Source organism: Piliocolobus tephrosceles, chromosome 5 (assembly GCF_002776525.5).
Source record: "Piliocolobus tephrosceles isolate RC106 chromosome 5, ASM277652v3, whole genome shotgun sequence".
Classification (NCBI taxonomy): domain Eukaryota; kingdom Metazoa; phylum Chordata; class Mammalia; order Primates; family Cercopithecidae; genus Piliocolobus; species Piliocolobus tephrosceles.
The window spans coordinates 93,095,001-93,115,720 of NC_045438.1; the positions used below are offsets into that span (position 1 = coordinate 93,095,001).

The window sequence follows — 20,720 nt, forward strand, 5'->3', positions numbered from 1 at the left end:
TCCAACCTTACAAATTCTTGACTTTGTAGACTCTCTAAATCTCTTTCATCTATCCTAACAAACTGACCAAGTCTTCTCTGAACATATCTTTTTCTTATAATATCTTATTAAATACAATTAATAATAGGCAATAAACAGTAATGATAATCTGTTTTCAACCTCTTCCCCAAAATTAGATATGCCTTTTGCCTTCAAATTACTGTAGGCAATAGTCTTACCAAAGTTTTCCCCACTAGAAAAATAATTTCCATTCTTCCAAGCTTCAGTAATAGTTTGCTTGATTCCCTCCGACCAGCTGTTAAGCCAATGCCACTCATTTTAGGGTTTGTTTTATTATTAAAGCAGAACCTTTCTCTTAGGATCTAAGTTCTATATCATTTCAGGATAAGATAGATAATCCTGCGGAAACAAATTTCCCTCAAATCTCAGCAGCTTAAATACCAGGTTCATTTTTAGCTTTGACAGCTCTATGTCCATTGGAAGGGGGTCTTCAAAGGGTTCTGTTCACTGTGATCACTGAAAGAAACACATGGGCAATCTCCATATCAATATCTGTTTCCATAATCAGCTCCAGTGAGAGTGTGACTCTTTTTTGTTTTTGTTGTTGTCGTTCTTTGATTTTTTTTTTTTTTTTTTAGACAGGGTCAGGCTCTGTCACCCAAGCCATAGTGCACTGGCACAATCTCATCTCACTGCAACCTCCACAACCTCTCTGGCTCAAGCAATTCTTCCACCTCAGCCTCCTGAGTAGCTGGGACTACAGGCACATGCCACCATGCCTGGCTAATATTTGTGGGTTTTTTATTTTTGGTAGAGATGGGGTTTCACCATGTTTCCCAGGTTGGTCTTGAATTCCTGGGATCAAGCAATCCACCTGCCTTGGCCTCCCAAAGTGCTGGATTACAAGTATGAGCCATTGAGCCCAGCCAAGTATGTCTCCGAAAGCTGGAAATATTTGGTAAGCAACACTAAAGGAAGCTCCGTGGTTCTGGATTCAGTTGTAGAGAACAGAACCCACTCTATGTAATTTAAGGAGAAAAGGTTTCAAAGATTCAATAGCCTATAGGATAGCTCAGAAGATGAAAGAGACAGACTGTAGGTTGAGCTTTCAGAAAAGTCTCCCAAAATCACACTCAGAACAAGGTCGTCAAAGGAGCTGTGTCTCTTTTGCAAGCAGGAATCCACTAGTATCAGGACTCCATAAGAATAAAAATACTTTCTCAATCATAAAGCCCCTGTCTCTGCCAGTTTCAGATCACACCTCACCTGCTACAGTCTATGCCTACAGAGTGAATGCAGGGAGACGTGCCTCTCCGAATCCACAATGCTGGTGCCTGGGATCTTTGCTGATGTTGTTTTTAGGAAAACAAGAAGCAGCAGACACAACAGATGTAGCAAAAGCGTAGCCTCTTCCTAACCTTCACTGTCTATACCTCATGCTAGTGCATCTAATTAGCCAAATGCAAATTACATCCAGAACCTCAGCTGTAGTGGGGACTCCAGCATCTAGAGTGAAGGGAGTCACACTAAAACTGAGATGGAGTTGGGCAACAATCCAGCATCTACATTGGTAAAACATAGCAACAGGCCATATTATGGAGCATCCCGTTCTATAGCAACAATAAAATACCTCTTTTAATCATTTTTATCCCTGCCTACTTCAAAGTAATTTTAAGAGGTTTATGCTAACTGTTCATAATCAGGCCCTTAGGGATTCAGGAAAAGTTAAAAATTTTCTGTGCTCTCTTTTATCATTTTAGGGGGAGCATAATATATTTGCTTCAAAAGAAATATGTTAAGCATCATCCTTCCAGGATATGCACATTCCCATAGTTTGGTGGTTTATCATCTTCAATTTTCACATCAATTCCATGAAGCAGTGTATCAGTTAGGGATAGTATTCAGCTGCATGTCACAAACATCCACTTAAAGTGTCTTGATCAAACACAGTGTTTATTTTCCAAACATTAAAGGTAGACTAAAGCTGGACAATCTGGGGCCACTGCAGAGACCTCGAGGCCTGCCTTTCTGCTCTTTCACCCCAAACTGTGGCCCTTCTCTTTTTGGACATAGACGGCTATTCTACTTCCAGACATTGTTAGCAACTTCCAGGATAGAAGGAGAGGAAGAACAAAGGTACAAGGCATCTAGCTACCTGGCTAGGTTTGCCCTGTTATTTGGTGGTGTTTACACAACCACCTTGTGACTTCTGCATATATTTCATTAGTCCCAGAGGTGTCACAAAGCAACCTCTATCTGCCAGGAGCTGGAGGAACGAAAGACTGTTTTGTTTTGTTTTGTTTTGTTTTGACCAGGCCTATTGCCAAAATCAGAATTCTGTTAGTAGGAAGAAAGCTAGTGTGAATATTGGGCAGGTAACTAGCAGTACCTGCCTTGAATAGACATTATTTTTCTCATTTTACGATAAGGAAACCAGGGTTCAAAGAGGTTAAGTAATGTAATGCTAGCTCAATAGCTTGAGGTTTGAATTCATGCCTATGACTGCAAATTCCAAACTTTTTGATAAACATTTATTTTTAAAATGGTTAAAACTTAATTTTTTTTTGACATGTTAAGAGGTAAATTGGATTATTTGGGGGGGGGGGGAAGAAAAAACAATGCATTTGCTTAAGATTCCAGAGAACAGAAGTAGGAGTGGGAATGAGAAGGCGGAAAAGGATGAGAGATTTTCTGTGGGAGTAGCACAATTCCGTGTTTTAAAAACAACAAAAACCCTATGCAGATAAGCAGCCTTGAAGATTATGGCATATTTCCAGGCTAGTTTTCCACTGCTGGGCAAAAATTTATTGCCTTGTGGCTAGAATTCATTCTGACCTGGTCAAACTCATTTTATTGGATAACTCTTTCTTAGTGCTTGAGAATTATAAGAGTTATTAACCAAGCTAACCCGAAAATCATCTCCAGTTGCTACATAGTATTTTTCAGAGTGATTCATTCGACTCTTATTTCCCCAAACTAGCATTTTCTTGCTTTCATTGAGAAAAGGAAAATGGTATGATATCTCTGAAAGGCAAGACCACTGGGAGTAGTGACAGAGATGGGGTTACTGGATGTTCCTTACAAGCTCCCATGAGATTTGAAGGACATGCAGAAAATATAGGTAGTCAAAATCACTAGCTTAAAGAAGAGGGTGTGGTCCTATTTGAGAGTGTACTGGCACTGACAGTAGTTTACAAGAATGTGCAATTCAGTCAGAGAGCTCTGCAACAACCACTCATTGGTCTTTGGCACCTTGCAGCTTGTGGCTTTTTACCTAAGGGGATGGGATGGAGTCCTAACTTTGCTGTATCCTCACCATGAACTTTGGGGATTTCCTTCCCTTAACTTTCTCACCTCCTTGAGCCTGGATGGCTCTTGGCACCAGCCATGCTAACAATCTGACAAAAAGGAATGGCTAAACCAATGTAGCCCAATCCCTGGTTCTATCTACTGAGCATATCTAATTCATCCCCAAATTGTCATTTGGGAACTACAAAAAGCAAATTAATCACACTCCTGTGAGTTTAAGCAGCAAGAGCAAGAAGCAGAGGTAAATACCACAGAGATTGAACCTGAAAAGTACCGGGGGTAGGAAAACTGTGTAAAACATACCTGGGGTAAAGAATCTGCACAAATATTAAATTTGATTGAAGGTTGGGAAAACAAAGAGTGGTTTCCTTGGAAGGTCACAGAATGCCCTGGCTCCTCTTGCTGTTAATGCAGTTGTGAGGTATGCTTATGCAATCATTGACATTTAGCCTTGAAAGGGTGTGGCTTATAGGGCTTTGGCCAAGGTAAGTTCCCTTTGAGGATTTGGGGTCAGGGATTTTCATCTTCCAGGGGCCCAAGGAGCTGCCTAGAGGGGCTGCCTGGGAAGAAGAAGACACTTCTAGGTATCTGGATGTGTGCAGCTTTTAATCACTCTTCAGGTTCCTTGCAACTAGAGAAAAGGAAGAATGTGAAATCAACAGGTTGTGCCCAGCAAAACTGAGATGGAACAAAAGCACAAAGTGAGGTTTGTGGGGCAAGTTTCACCCACAGAATTATGCTCCTGCTCTGGAAGTGTGTTGAGAACTCCACAGGCTTTTATAGATATCTGTCATCAGAATCCAGGTACTGGCATTCAGCAAATATTTGTTGAAAGCAAGGGCCTAGTCTATTAATTACTCTAGTCTTCAAATTATAGTGTAAGCAACACGTGAAAAGCTTGTTTGAAAATGCAGATTTCCAAGCCTAGCCATTCAATACCTTGGGCTTGGGGCCTGGGGATCTGCACTATTATCAGGCAGCTCATTTGGTTTGGGACCATTGGTTCTTGGACTCGTCTTGTTGCTTTGTAAAAACTAACCTTGGTCTCTTCAAAAGTTAGCACCCAATCAAAGTAGAGACTTGACTGGAAAATACAAACAAAATATTCTTTTGCCATCTCTTATTTGTTGTTTTTGATGTTGTTTTGTTACATAACTGAATTCTTCACTGCATTTTTTTTGGCCTATTTATGGAAGAATAGTAACTTAATCTGGAATTACAAACTATCAGAAGCAACACACTATCATTTTCACTTTTCCCTTTCTTCCTTTCTCCCTTTGTCTGTCTGTCTCTCTCTCTCTCTGTGTGTGTGTGTGTCTGTCTGTCTATGTTTCTGTCTCTTTCTTTGCCTTAATGATAGTCATGACTATCATTTGTTTTGCCCTGCTGTCTGAAAACTGCAAAGTAGGTGTTCAGTTGCAACTATCAGAAGAAACAATATGTAGATTCTGAATCTGACTTCTCCAGTAATTTGTCATTACTTACAGCAAAAGCCTAAGGGACCCTGCCTGTGTCTGCCTGAAAGAGGAAAAGAGGGACAGTTCAAGAGGGAGGTGATTTGCAAGTCATTCTTTCCTCTGAAAACTTCCTCTAAGCCTGGTGTGGTGGCCTGCACTTACATAACTACTCAGGAGGCTGAGGCAGGAGGATCTCTTTAGCCCAGCAGTCTGAGGTGCAGTGAGCTATGATTGTGCCACTGCATGCCAGTCTGGGCAACAGAGTGAGATCCTACCTCTAAAAAAAAAAAAAAAATTAATATTAAGCATTTGTTTTGGAACTTCAAAGAGTCACAATATTTATTAGCAGTGGCATTCAATTTTTTTGACCAAGACCATACTAAAAACAAATTTCATGTCACAATTCAACATACACACATACATATGTGTGTTGTGTATGTGCTTATATGAGCACATATGGAAAATCGAAACAATTATCTTATGAAACATTACTTACCTTTACAATGTGAAATACACTCTGCTATTTTCTATGCTTGGCCCTTTCTTTGCTTTTCTTGTCCTTCCCTTCTCCCTTCCTTCTCTCTCTCTCTCTATTTCTCTCTCTCTGTGTGTGTGTGTGCGTGTGTGTGTCTGTCAATGTCTATCTCTTTCTTTTCCTTAATAATAGTCATGACACCATAAATGGTTTTGCCCTGCTGTTTGAAAAATGTGAAGTAGGTGTACAGTTCCAACAGTTTTGAGCAAGAAAAAAGAGGAGAGGAGCTGGAATTGGAAAACAAGTTTGTTCACTATTTTTTTTTTCTTTCTTTCTTAGTAACTCCCGTTGATTTATCCAGGTCTACCTTAGCTAAGATAGTATACGCATCCTACTTTTACTGTCTTAGAAGCTGATATTCCAAAGTAGTAGAAACGCTCAGTGGAATATATTGATAAACAAATGAGTCTGTACTTCTTACCAGCTTGACCTCCTCACTGTCTTGTATGTGACATGCTCATTTCTGCCCAGATGTCTTTATCTCTTAACCTAGAATTCCAGCTACCCGCCAAATCATTCTCTTTGCCTACTCCTCTTACTTCCAGGACCACCAGTAGAGGTTTGCTCTGACATTCCTAGATCTTGAAGGCTACCAAAGGTATAAGGGAGAACACTTCATTTCCTAGAGTAGTGCTCAGTCAGGTGCAATCTACATCAAAGGAAAGATAAGCGATGCTGTTGTTTTTCAATCAAAGCTGTTATTTTCATAACTTTTAAATGAACTAAAGATTCCAAGGACTCAAGGTCCTCACAATCAGCTTTCCTTATCCAACAAGCAAGCTTCAGTTTCATTGTAGCATTTTTATTGTGTGCAGTAAAAACATTCACAATTTTGTTTGCTGTTGTTGATCTGTTTGGTTTTGAAAAAAAATTAACAAATAAGTCAATTTTCTGAGTTATTTTTCATCACAGAGGAGAAATATTCACTTTAGCACTACTTTTGTTGTGGCACCTTTCCATCTCCCTAAAGAAAAATAGCCATCCGGTCCAGATTGCAAGTGCTACTCAGTATCCTTCTCACATATATCTTATTAAAAATGTTTTCACCGACTTTTTCTTTATTTAACTATCAAGCACTTGGCAAATTAATCTCTTGCAAGATGTCTTCATTATAAATATTATTTTAATGATAAAATTATTAACCTGTAAATTTTTATCTAGCTGTAAGCAGTTAGTTTTTATCTTAGTTCATTTCAGTATGCTATTGTCATTCACTGAATGTCCGAGAACAGGGAATCTATCAAAAATAATTGAGATCATGTCAAAAGGACGCAAGCACTAATTTGAAAGGGCATGCATTGGCTAAGATGTGGTAAAGGAGCATTAAAAAGGTAATAATAATGATAGCAATACACTGATGCACACCAAATATGTAAAAATCCATGAGTTCATAAAGATGTTTCAAAAAAGAAAGTAATTAACCACCCCTGGAGTGTGCTAGATCAATTAATGTATTCTGAAAATCACTAAAGAAAAAGTGAAATATTAAATTTCATTGCTTGATGATATTTTTAGTACATATTTGCAGCCTCTGTGTTACCAAAGTGGATTTGGTCATATTCATAATGTAAGGCTTCAACACATTTTCCTATGATGTGAGCTTTGCCTGATAAGATGATTCTGAAACTAACTTTGTCCGATTTTGCTTTTTCTATAATTTCATATGAATGAAATCATTCAGTGTGGTCTTTTTTATTTGGCTTCTTTCATACAGCACTTTGTTTTTGATATTCATCCATGTAGGAAAATTTATTCCTTTTTATTGCTGAGTAGTATTCCACTGTATGTGCTCATCACAATTTGCTTCCCCATTCACTAGCACTTTTCTTGCATCTGCTGAAAGGATTGTTTTTGCCCTTTATTCTATTAATTCTGCCAATTACATTGATTGATTCTCAGATTTTAAAAAAGCAGCTTTGCATTCCCAAGATAAGCCCCACAGGTCATGATGTATTGTCCCTTTAAATGTTGAGTTTCATTTAGTAAAATTTTGTTCACAGCTTTTGTGTCTATGTTTATGAGCGATATTGGTCTGTAAGTCTCTTTTCTTTTGAAGTCTTTCACTGGTTTTGGTATCAGAGTAAATCTGTTCTCATAAAATGAATTCAGAAATACTTTTGCAATGCTCATTTTATGCCTTGCAGAACTTTGAGAAACATTACGCATAAAGTGTAACATGACAGGTGTCATTCAAATATATGTTTCAAATATAAAATAATCAGTTTTTACCTTGTTATTTCTTTTCCTAATTTCCATAACAAGCATGTCCTATTCGTCTTCACATCTAGTTTGAAGTTGGTTGAATTAGTGAGTGATTTATAATCACAGATTTTAGAAAATTAGAGCTAAGTGATTTTAGGGACTATTGTCACTATATATCTAAAGGGGGAAATTGAGGCCTTTAGAGGTTGCCACGCTCTTCCAGAACAGAGTACCTTCCCACGCTTTACAGGTTCCCATCATGTAACATTCACTAAAAGCCTTTATGGGTAGGAAATGTATGAAGTAATTGCTTTGTATATATTTACATTATAAAGTTTACGTATTCATTCTTACTCTTTTTCCTTCCTATGAAGGCACACACTGTTCTTATTCTTACAATCTCAAAGAGAGAGCAGCGAAACAATGAAACTTCAGGGTTGTGTGGCCTGGAGGCTACTAGTTGAACTGGGCATGCTCAGTCGCCAGGCAGATTATTTTCGGTGAAGTGGAAACTACAACAGCGCGTACCGCGCGCGGAGGTGGGCGTGCCCTCGTGGAATTTAGAACGTTGCCTCAGCCAATGGGGCCTCGCGGCTGGCTGGCGGGGCTCCTCATTGGAGCAGCAGGGAGGCTAGCACAGGGCCCCCGGAGGGAGCCGCGGAGGTGCAGGTCGAAGAGGCCGGGCTACGTCGTGCCCTGCGCGTGAGCAGCTGCAGCGGCAGAGGCAGCATCCAGCGGCGGCGCCAGCAGTTCCAGCCCGTTGCTTTACTTTTTGCTTCACCGACATAGTCATTATGCCGAAGAGAAAGGTAAGTCTTACCAAAAAAGATTTCAAAAGCCTTCAAATTGTGCTTACAGTAAATCCTGGCATTGCAATGGCTCGCGCAGAACGCGCGCGGTGGTAACCTGGGGATTGGGAATCTCTTCGCTCCTCCACGCTTGTTTTTAGATGCCTGTTGCAGAGGTTCCTCTCTCCCCCGCCCCCCCCCCCCCCCGCCCCGTCCTCATCGATCTCTTAATGTTACTTTCTCTCCAGTGACGCGGTTTCCCCTCTTTGAACTCATTCACGCTGGAATGTTTTCCACCCCCAACAACAAGAAGCAAAAGCGGCTTTCCATTCCAAAAGGGAGTTTCCTCTTTGCAAACTGCCAGGTTGCGAATTAGTGTGAAGGGAAAACAGCGAGAGGAGAAAAACAAGTACAAGCGTATGGAGAGGGAAGAAAATAAATCAGGCAAATGTTGAGATTATTCCCATGCGGCTGTGCCCGTGGGCTAGGTGCGCCGCGGTGGCTTCGAGGCTAAGGGAGAGAGAAAGCCATGTTTAAAATAGCGCTCACCCTCCTGCTCGCCTCCGCGGCAGACCCGTATGTACCAACTCCAGTGTCAATCAGGGCTGGGGCCGGCGAGGCGGGGCCTGGCGGCCTGGACCTACCCGCAGTTCGGGGCGGGAGCAGCGGAGTTGGCAGCGTGGAAGACGGGACGGCGCCGGGGCGTCCAGTATGGCTCGTCCAAGGTCAGGGGGCTACCAGGTCCTCCCCAGCGACTGGAACTCACGCTCGGTTGGGGAAGGCGGGGTCCGCGCGCTATCCGCCTCTCTGCGCGTATAGCGAACTGGAGTCATTTTTGTCTTGTCTTCCGCCCCTTGCGGACTGTCCCCTTCTGCGCAGGCCCCGGACACCAACTACCACATTCGGGGACTCAAATCTCCCTCGGGGTGGGGCTTCGACTTGTCCCAGGGAGGGAAGAGAAGGCTTTCCTCCTCCCCGAGAAACCAGTGTGTGATGGCTGGTTCCTAAGCAAGTGCTTTGCACCCTCCCACCGCCAGCCTCAATGTTTCCAACAGTGTCAACCAGTGTGGGTATTAAATTTGAAGCAAAATTACACCTAGTATCCTGCTTTATCGAAGAACATGGACTAATTTGTGTGTAAGAGTGACCGCTTTATTTTAAAATACTGAAGTTTTAAAAATTCAAAAGCTTTCCCCTTCTTATATGTTATTACTAAGAATTGGGTGGAAACTTGTCTCCTACCCCACTTTTTAAAAATGATAATAATTGGAAGTGTTCAAAAGTCTTAGAGTTTGTTGTGCACATACTGTGTGCCTCACGTTGTGCACAATTTGACTTGCATTATCTCATTTAATCCTGAAAATAGCTTGAGTGGTGTTACCCCCATTCAGCTGGAACTTAAAGACATAAATTGCCCTGCGTCTCACCAACCAGTAACTACTAGTAAAGATTTAATCAGATGCTATAGATCCCAAAGTCTTATTCTCACCCATATAGTACTAATTTACGAAAGGGTGGGTCAAGAGGAATTAAGGAAATCCAAAGGTACTCCCAGTTTAAGAAGACAGTTGGCATATTAAGAGCACTAATACTTGAGATTTATTATTTAAACTTAATTTTTATGAAGGTATTTTCTAGCCCTGTTTTATTAGAATTAGGATATTAAGTGATGTCACCATTTTCAGCATTTTGACTGATGGTTAATGATGGGTTGGAAATTCTAGTAGAGACAAAGGAACTAATCATCAAGATATGAGTTACAGAGTAAGTGAGCCGGGGGCCATCTTTTTTTCCTGGGAATTTTTAACAAATGTTTACATAAACAGTAGGTTAGGTGTGCACACTTTATGTATAATGGACCCTGACTATGAAACCCTTCCTTACTGTTTATTCAAGGGCCAGAGTTGCTGAAACCATTATTCTTACTTCCCCTGTCTACCTCTCTCAAGCAGACAGAGGGAAGGAAAAAGCAAACAAACAAAAACAGTAAAATAACAATTATGGTTTTGTTTCCCTGGAAGGCAGGGAACCCCCCATGCATAAGCTAGCCAATGGTCCTGAGACTAGGGGCAAAACTGTACAGGCACCTGTGTGTCATCTCTCAGGACATCAGAGTGTTCTCCGGTGATGGAAAATCTCTCCTTGATTAATAGGAAGGCTTTCCATCTATACCTGAAGCCTAACGACCTCAGTTGGTACGTGGAACAACCTCAGATTAAACACAGCTATCATGGCCATCCCATCTATCAGTCAAATCTTAGAGCAGCCTCATGGAATCCTGAAGTTCACTGGAACTTATGTGGGGAACCACTGTCATTAGGTAAAGCCTGCTTAGATACAAAAAAGAACTGGAGACAATCCATGCATAGCTCTTCAAGATCTTTAAAGTTGGGGTAACTGCCAAAGCATTTACATACTACACAGTATTTTTCTTAATTTCTTGTAGAGCAGACAGTTCTTTAGAAACTGTCTAAAGAAACAATATAATAAGCCTTAAAAATGTCCCCATAGTACTTTTTTTTTTTTTGCCTTCTTAGCCCCCTGTATCAACTTTCCCTAGAAATCAAGAAATGTTATTTAATGAACATCTGAGTAAGTTGTTCTGCAGAGCAAGAAGTGGTAAAGTCAGTGAAAATATCTGGAATCTTGCCCTGTTGTAATATTGTAGGGACATTATAGTTTTTGCCTCTCTTGGAACTTGTGTTTACTTCAATGAGGTGATAAGACTAGCAGCACAAAACAGTTGAATAACATTAGAACTGTGTCTATGTTCCAGAATGTGTAGTTACAGATTCCACAACCAGTAGGATAGATAAGGAAAGTTCACTTTAGGCTAGTCTTAAAAAGTGTAGGCAGGACTCAAATATACAAAAGAAGTCAGAGTCATTTTTTGTTCCCAGGTATTTAAATGTGTCTCCTGATTGTATCTTAACATGACCAGGCCTCAGTTTGGCAACTTCAGGGCTGCAATATCATTTCAATTAATATTAAAAGGTTCTTATGACATTTCTTTGTAAGTTTTATGTGTATCTTTGTGTGTGATAGTCATAGCTACATTAAGCCAAGTGGTTTTTTATAAATGCTATAGTATTTTGTGAAGTAATAAGCACTTAGTGAAGAGTTCTTCAGTGCATATCAATCTGTAAGTTTTGCAAGATATAAATGTCAGTTTCCTGTATTTATTAGGTAATGGGTGGTGGGTGAGTGGAATTACAGGGGAATTGATAACATTCATGGACTCAGTGGTGAGACAATGAGTGATGGAGTTCTCGACTGTTCTGGCCAGACATCCACAAATGCCCGCAGTGGTCATGTTGTTATGTGATGATTTGATGTTCAACAGAAACATGAGCCAGCGAGGCCTAGAATCACAGTCTTGGCATGGTTAGCAACAGGAAACATGTTTACATCTTTCTTTTTATTAATATTTTCCTGTTCCTTATCACTAGAACTATTTAAAATGTCTAGTGTATCACATCAGAAATTCTCTAATGAGGCAGTTTTCCATGAATGGAGCATGTAAACAACCATGTCTCTTGACACTTAAAGGTTTAAGGAAGGAAAGCCCATCTGCCTGTAGCTTTGAAATTCAAAATTAGGTTTTGATCTGTTTCTTTAAAATGGAAGGCCCAGTAGCAGTAGCAATGGGCTTATTAGCACAGTGGATGCTTAACTAACCATGATCAAGGTTTGTTTTAGTTAATTTTGAAATTAATATTACTTGTCATAACACCAAAAACAGAAACTGTAAATGAAAACACAGACAAATTTGGCTACATGAAATATTTCAATATGAAAAAACTTAACAAAATTTTTAAATTTATAAAAAACTGGGAAAAATTTGTACCACATATCACTGAAAAATGTTTGCTATTTTAAAAAGATAGTATTTCACATTTCCTTATAGAAAAGATGTATATCTTTAGAGGAAAATAAGACTCAAGTAGACAAAAATGCTTAGTTTTACTAGAAATCAAAGAAATGTACATTATTAAGAATAATGAGATATAATTTTTAAAATAACCAATCTGCTTTAAAAAAAGATTAAAAGTACCTACTGGCTAGTGCTGAGGGATATAGACACTCAGCACTCTCAATTATGAGAATATAATTTCCTTTAAAACATTTATTGAGTATAATCTACTTACTATAAAGTCCATTCATCCATTCAAAGTATACAATTCGGTGATTTTTAGTAAAGTATAGAGTTGTGCAACTATTATCATAATCCAGTTTTGAGACATTTCCATCATTCCACAAAGGTCCCTCATGGAGTTTATAGCCAATCCCCACTCCCAGCCTGGCCCCAGGCACTAATGTACTTTTGCTGTGTGTAGATTTGCCTTTTCTGGAAATTTTATATGAAAGAAATGATACAATATGTAGTCTTTTGTGACTGATTTTTTTACTCAGCATGATGTTTTTGAGATTAGTTTGTGTTGTAGCATGTGTCAGTACATCATCCTTTTTTATTGTCCAATAGTATTCCATTGTATGGATATACTAGTTTTTGTTTATCCTTTCACAAGTTGGTGGACATTTGGATTGTTCCGGGTTTGGATTATTATAAATAATGCTGCTGTGAATATTTGTAAATAAGTTATTGCATGGACATATATTTTCGTTTTTCTTGGGAAGATTTCTAAGAGTTGAAGTGGCGGTTGGTATGAAAGTCTATGTTTAACATTTTCAGGAACCTCCAAACTGTTTTCCAAAGTGTGTGAGTTTTAGTTTCAGCATACTTGTTCATACTTGGTATTGTTGATTTTTTGCTTATAGAGATTCTAATGAATTTTAATTTATACTTCTGTAATAACTACTGACAATAAGCATCTTTTCATGTGTTTACTAGCATAATGTGTATCATATGTGAAATGTCTATTCAGATATTTTGCCCATTTTTAATTGGGTTGTCGTATTATTGAAAGAGTTCTTTATAAGTCTGAGATACAAGTCTCTTATCAGATATATGATTCATAGATATATTCTCCCAGTTTGTGACTTAAAAATATTTTTTTTTCTTAGTGATGTCTTTTGAAGAACAAAAGTTTTTAATTTTGATGAAATCCATTTAGTGTTACATCTAATAAATCTTTGCCTAATTCAAGCTTACGTATATTTTCTTCTAGAGGTTTTATACTTTTCACTCTTATATTTAGGTATGTTATCTATTCTGTGTTAATTTTGTGTATCGTATGACATAAGGGTTTAAATTCTTTTTTGGCTGGTAGAAATCCAATTATCTCAGCACCATTTGTTGAAAAGAACATCCTTTCTCCACTGAATTGCCTACGTACCTTTGTTGAAGCTCCTTCATAAATGTAAAACTTTATTTCTGGACACTCAATTGTGTTCTATGGCCTGTATGTCTTTTCTTATACTAATCCTACACTATCTTGGCTAGGTGCAGTGACTCACACCTGTAATCCCAACAGCTTGAGAGGCTGAGGCAGGAGGATCACTTGAGGTCAGGAGTTTGAGACCAGCTTGGGCAACATAGCCAGACGTCATCTCTACAAAAAATTTTAAAACTACACTATCTTAGTATCTTGATTATTATGGTTTTATAGTAAGATTTTAAATCTGGTAATGTCAGTCTTTCACTTTTTGTCATTTTTTCCCCAAATTGTTTCTAGCTATTTGATCTTTTAAGTTTTCATGTAAATTTGAGAATCACCTTATACATTTCTACCAAAAAAAAAAAAAAAAAAAAGCCTGCCATTATTTTGATAGAGATTGAATTGAATCTATAAATCAGTTAGGAAAGAATTGCTTTCTTAGCAATATTGAGTTTCCTAGTCTGAATATGAAAGAGCCTGACATCCATAAATGCTTGCTGCACTTGATTGAGTTAAATATTGATATGGAATCTATATTTGAGTAAAGGCTCCAAAATGGTAGGGCTGTACATTTAATTATTCATTCAGTCCATGTTAAACATTCATTGGGCATCACCTTTATGCAAGATACCATCACCTTGGGAAATTAAATGAAAAATTACTGTTTTTTTCAACCCGAATGAGTAAATGCCCTTGTATTTAAGGATTTTTTCAGTCTGATGGGATAGGTAGAGGACATACACAAGTATTTGTAATTCATGCCAGAAAGTGATAATGAGCCACAAGAGAAGCTATGAGCTGTGAGCATTCAAAGGTTTGTCCAGGCTGAATGTCCAAAGTAGAAACACTGAGAAAGAGTGTTGTTTGATTTAAAAGGTTGGGGGTTATATCCTTTAACCACCCTGTTGTGTTTAAGAAGTTGTCTGGAGCCATGTTTCTAAATCAGCACAAGTTATTTGATTAATTACCTATTTTTGAATTAATTTTGTTTTGTAATCCTAATTTGACTTTACCGTGAAGTCATTCATGGCTCTGATCTTCCTTTCATCCCCCATAGCACCCAGCACAGGTAGTGTAGATATTTGTAGAACAAATGGATGAATAAATTGTTTTCAAAGGAAGGAAGTAATAAATTTAATCATTTTGTAGTAAGTAGGTTTAATATTTCATATAGTGGGAGCAACTCCAGTATGGTTCTGGCATTCGCTATGTTTTATTAGCTATATGATCTAAGGTGGGTTCCTTAACCTCTCCCTAAGCTGCTAAGTTCCTAATTCTCTAAGACTCAAGTTTCCTCATCTGTAAAATGGGAATAATTGTATGCTCTATTTCATTGCATTATTATGAGAATTAATTGAGATGGTGAATACAAACAACTTACCCCAGTGCCTGATAGGTGTAAAACAGTCAATGGATGTTTGTTGTGATGATGAGAGTTTTAATTATTAAGAGAATCACAGGCTTCTAACAAGCACTAGGCCTCCATTTTGTGGGATGACAAATGGTGCACACAGTGAGTACTGGGGAGCAAGCAGATCCCACCCTGATGTCAAATTCACTGCAATTATAGGAATACATGTTTAATCACCAAATAACAAATGGAGTGTTTTTGAAAGAACATAAGCTTTAATCTTGTGCAATTTTACATGGTTGATTTTTCTCACAGAAAAAAATATGTTTAAAAATATCTTCATATAACATTAAAATTCCCTTGGAAGATCAATTACCAAGTGATCCTCTTTTCCTATATTTTTTTCCTAAAACGTTGCTTTTGTTTACACCAGAGTTAAATATATTCCACTTTCCTGCAGGGTACAATTTGGAAATGGTGACTGAAATAAACACCATTTAAGCTGTCTGCTTTCACAGTACCTGGTGTGTTGAAATATGATGTTAGTCTCCTGAATAATTTAAAAATCACTGTCGAAGTTAACAAACCAAATCAAAATGTTGAATTCCTTTTCAGTGGTTACTTACTTATTGTACATTTCACTGTCTTCTTAGAATAATTCAGTCAAATCACATAGGGATTCTTTGTCAAGCTATTTATTGAATCCGGTATTCTTCTACCTTGTGGGCATATCCAGAGACAGGGCTATTGAGATATGCCCAAGGCAAATACGTATTCAGCCACACAAAGAGTAAATGATGTGCACATTCAGAAGTAGGAAGATAGAAAAATGGTTTTAAATTTCAAAATTGGCTCCAAAATTTAATATTTTAAGAGAAATGTATGTCAGTAATTAACACAAATATACTTACTACTTTAATGTAGTAAGTAATGTAGTAAGTATACTTTAAATGTATAAAGTATATTTAACACAAATATACTTTATACATTTAAACTAAGGTGCATTATGAATATAAAACACATATCTCAGGTAAACCTGAGATATGTGTTTTATATTCATAATGCACCTTAGTTTAAATAAAAACGTGAAATTATTAGAAATAAATGCAAGGGAAGTATTATTCATTTCATTTTTCATTTTATTCTCACAACAGTTTAATGAAGCAGTTTCATCTCACAGCTAAGAAGTTGGTCTCTTTCTATGAGTCAGACTGTTCTGAGCACTTTGCATTAATAATGTTAATTCTTCCAACCACCCAGTAAGGTGTGTCCTCTTCCTGTTCTCATTTTACATATGAGAAAATTGAAGCACCAAGAGGTTAACAGACTTCCCCCAAAGCCACCTGTGATAAGGAATGGCTGAGTTGGGATTTCACTCCTGAAGTCTGGCTCCAGAGCCTGTGATCTTAACCAGTGAACCCTGCAGCCTTTCTCAAACACAGGGGAAAATATTGGGATTTAGTGAGATTAACAGAGTTCCTCTGGGTAACACAGCTAGGAAGTGATAGAACCAGCATTCTAACCAAGCCCTCTTTTACTCAGGAATTTTGCTGTTAACTATCACACCATAATACTTTCTGCATATGTTTATTTCTAATAACCACATGTATTTTTATTTTAACTACAGTGCCTAATGAATGAAACATGGAGGAATCAAGAGTTACGTAAACATGAGTGTTCATTTGTTTAAAATATCTTTATTACAATATAGGCTGGTGCCATGGTTTCTAAATGCCAGTCATAGAAAAAAAGTTACCCAACAAGTCATTATTATTTGTGATCCTGCCCTAAGGCTGGCCTCAGGGTCCAGTTCTCTTCTTGGTAAGAGAGGAGCATTACCATGAAGTCTTCTAGGTATTTCAGTAACTAGTGGACTGTAGGGTTATATACAAGATACACATACGCAGTTTCCTCACCTAACTATTGATTGTTTTGAGTATTAAAAGTCTGACTGTTTATAATTTTCTCAGATTCTACCGTAAACTGCTGGATTTGCTATTTCCATGATATATTGTCTTCATCAATTTGCTATATATAGAATAATGGGAATACTCCCTTGTGAACAGGAACATGTATTTATGCTTGCATATTATACAGTATATTGAGGAATTTTAATGTAAATATTAAGCTATCATTACTTAGGGACTGGGTTTAAAAAATAAGTAGATGCTTTTGTTTTTGGAACTTGTCAAGAATAAAAGCTTAATAGCTAGGAATATCTACTGGACCTAGGACTGGATGGATTTTTATTTAGGTATTCTAGATTATCAGTTGACTAATGTTTTATTACAGGTGTTATTTTTTAAATGTACAAGTGATATTTTAAAATTATATCTTGATTATTTTGACCCCATGCAATGAAATACAAAATCTATGCTGAGAGGTATGTGTTTCCTTATTTCTTTTACTTTTTGCTCTTTTTTTGTCTCTTAGGTATAAACTGTGGATGTTTTTATAATATTGGACAGAATTAGTTAAGTTCTACATTGTAGAAATTCATGGTATGAAAAGTAAGGCATGATGTATATGGGAGATAAGCGTACCAAAGACGAAGTGATCAAAATATGAAGCTTTAAAGACTCCTTAAGTTCCATATGTATTTTATTTAATACATTTTTTAACAAACTACATTCTGACTACTCAATACTTTACCCCTTAATTACAATTTTTAATCTTATTTCCCCTTAAGCAACCATATGTAGATCACATTACAGCCAGCTGATTAGTTTTGCAAAAATACAAGGAACATTGTAACTGTGTTTACCATTTGCCAGAAGTTAATGTATGTCCGAGCAAACAGGAAAATAATAAAGTAACCATCTGGTAACATCTCTTTTAAGAGCCCCGGTATAACAATACAGAGACTTTGGTCTAGTGTGAATTCTGCCACTTTTTACCTCGGGAAGGTCACTTGACCGCTTGGAAGCTCTACTCTTCATCTGTACAATGGAAATTGTACAGATGTGACTGTACAAAGACTGTGCCCCTCTTTTATCTCAGAAATATTGAAAACATCAAATTCAACAACCATGTAGAAGCACACTGAACATGTAAAGTACTACAAAAAATTATAGATGGTTTGGTGTATGTTTTTGGTTTTAATACTGAGATAAAAACAACCAGATCTGTGTGTCTGACTTTTTAAAAACCCAGAATAGTACTAAAATTTTGTTCAACTCAACATAAACTATTTTTAATAGGTTATTGTTCATTGTTATTTCAAGAGGCTCATGAATGATGGAGAATAGGAAGCACTCCTTTACATATCATTTGCTCTTTGGCTAGGGCTACAGGTTAAATCATTTCCCAAGCTGGAAGACTTTTGCTCTTCTTAGAATCCCAGATCTGCACCCAGTTTTGAAATTAAGACCACTAACACAAACCACTTTGAATGGTGGAGTGGATAAGAGTATGAACTCTGAGCCAGCCTAGAAGAGCTGAATTCCAGCTCTTCTGTTAATACTTACCAGCAAGATTACCAGCTGATTAATCTTGGGCAAGTTACTCAACCTCTCTGGCCACAATTCCTAGTTTATAAAATGGATACAATCATGTTTTACCAACCTCATAAGATTGTGGTGAAGATTAAATCATTTCAATCATTGCCTTGCACGTAAGTGCAATAGCTGTCTTTATTATTCCGTTGCACCCCTTTTCCCTTGCTTTCCCGATACCCCAGTGCTTGGCATTCCCATGATGTACACGTGGCATTTATATAATGTGATAAATAAGTACACAAGTAGCTAAGTCAGTCAGGTGAGTGAGATCTTAAAGTCCATCTTAACTAGTTTTACTGGTGAAGAAACTCAAGTCCAGAGAAGTCAGGTGTGAGCCAGACTGGAATTCAGGCTTCTGATTGAGCCACATGCTTTCTCCATGGTCATGTTTGTTCAAAATCACAGCACATAAAAAAGGTAACTCTAGTGAAAGGGACGGCTCAGCCCAAAGAGGTTTAAAATATTTAAACTTCTTTCTTTTTTTTTTCTTTTTTTGAGACAAGGCCTCACTCGGTCACCCAGGCTAGAGTGCAGTGCAGCCTCCACCTCCCAGGCTCAAGCGATTCTCACACTTCAGCCTCCCAAGTATCTGGGATTACAGGCATGTGCCACCATGCCAAGCTAATTGTTTTCTGTGGGTTTTTGTTTGTTTGCTGAGATAGAGTCTTGCTGTCGCCCAGGCTGGAGTGCAGTGGCACGATCTCAGCTCACTACAACCTCTGCCTCCCGGGTTTAAGCGATTCTCCTGCCTCAGTCTCCTGAATAGCTAGGACTACAGGCATGTGCCAACAGGCCCCGCTAATTTTTTGTATTTTTAGTAGAGATGGGGTTTCACTGTGTTAGCCAAGATGATCTCTATCTCCCGACCTCGTGATCCGCCCATCTCAGCCTCCCAAAGTGCTAAGATTACAGGCCTGAGCCATTGCACCTAGCCTTGTGTATATTTTTAGTAGAGACGGATTTTGCCATGTTGGCCAGGCTGGTCTGGAACTCCTGGGATCAAATGATCTACCTGCCTCAGCCTCCCAAAGTGCTGTGATTACAGATGTGAGCCACTGTGCCTGGCCTATATTTCCTTAATATTAAATATAAACCCTCATTATTGAATTGTGTATATTTACACTAATAAAGTTTCACTGAACATACTGGCACATGACTTTATTTTTAGTTGTCTTTTATATCTGATTGCAAGAGAAATATTTTCCCTACAAAGTGGTCCTCAGAAAAAAGAGTTGCTGGGCCGGGCGCGGTGGCTCAAGCCTGTAATCCCAGCACTTTGGGAGGCCGAGATGGGCGGATCACAAGGTCAGGAGATCGAGACCATCTTGGCTAACACGGTGAAACCCCGTCTCTACTAAAAAAAAGTACAAAAAACTAGCCGCGCAAGGTGGCCGGCGCCTGTAGTCCCAGCTACTCAGGAGGCTGAGGCAGAAGAATGATATAAACCCGGAAGGCGGAGCTTGCAGTGAGCTGAGATCCGGCCACTGCACTCCAGCCTGGGCGACAGAGCGGGGCTCCCTCTCCCAAAAAAAAAAAAAAAAAAAAGAGAGAGAGAGTTGCTATTTATTTCAGTTCATTCAAAGTCTTCTAAAGAAGCGTTCTTTGTTACTATTATCTTGAACAGTAAAATACCATTTACAAAAAAACATAGTAGCCTGCAGTGACCTTAATCAATGTAATTTGAGTTTATAGAAATCACCTGTTGGAATTGACAAGCCAAGCAGGGGAGCATATGGAAAATAAATTTAACATAAGTTTGATTATTAATCCCATGAAGGGACCTCTCCATTCCAAGTATTGGATATTTAAAGATTACTTTAAAAGCAATGCAATAATAGAGGATCCCAGACATACAACTACAGGATCAAAGAAAAACAACCAAGCCGTTGTTAAACATGGCTTGGTGGTTTTGAGTAAAACTTCCAGTGTCTGTTTCATGTGTCATAGAAGTATTTGAATTTCAGGAGACTACCTTTTAACTCAAGAACCTTATAAGAATTTCATGTACAGTGCCATCATTTGTGGAGAGAATTAACCTTGTGTTAAGTAGTTATGTGTTCGTTTTAGCTGAAGAGTGACAGAGTTAGGTATAGGCACATTTCAGACCTTTCTCTTGGTGTGTTATTTGAATTTTTTGGTCCCAGAGTGGTTTTCTTGTTAACCAATTTAATACTGGACTGCTTTTTTCTCCTTCAAGAGTTCTGAGTCCAGTGCCTTCATTATCAGTACAAATGAAACAGTT

General features: G+C 38.3%; 1 protein-coding gene and 1 long non-coding RNA gene across 8 annotated transcripts in view; one reads left to right on the forward strand and one right to left on the reverse strand.

Moving 5' to 3' along the window:
* Positions 1 to 6,091: 6,091 nt before the first annotated feature.
* LOC111549896 lies at positions 6,092 to 9,188 on the reverse strand. Its single transcript, XR_002733864.2, has 2 exons — positions 8,936 to 9,188; positions 6,092 to 8,801 (listed from the first exon to the last, which is right to left on the reverse strand). It is a non-coding gene; the product is annotated as an uncharacterized LOC111549896 (long non-coding RNA).
* HMGN3 (high mobility group nucleosomal binding domain 3) overlaps positions 8,018 to 20,720 on the forward strand; it is a 32,769-nt gene continuing 20,066 nt past the window's right edge. For 4 of the 7 annotated variants that reach the window (XM_023223088.1, XM_023223083.1, XM_023223085.1 and 1 more), the window contains exon 1: positions 8,018 to 8,312. In XM_023223088.1, coding sequence (XP_023078856.1) covers positions 8,298 to 8,312 — 15 coding nt within the window. In that variant the 5' untranslated portion in view covers positions 8,018 to 8,297. The remainder of the gene's footprint in view (positions 8,313 to 20,720) is intronic. The other 3 variants (XM_023223081.2, XM_023223082.2, XM_023223086.2) reach the window with 3 other exon arrangements.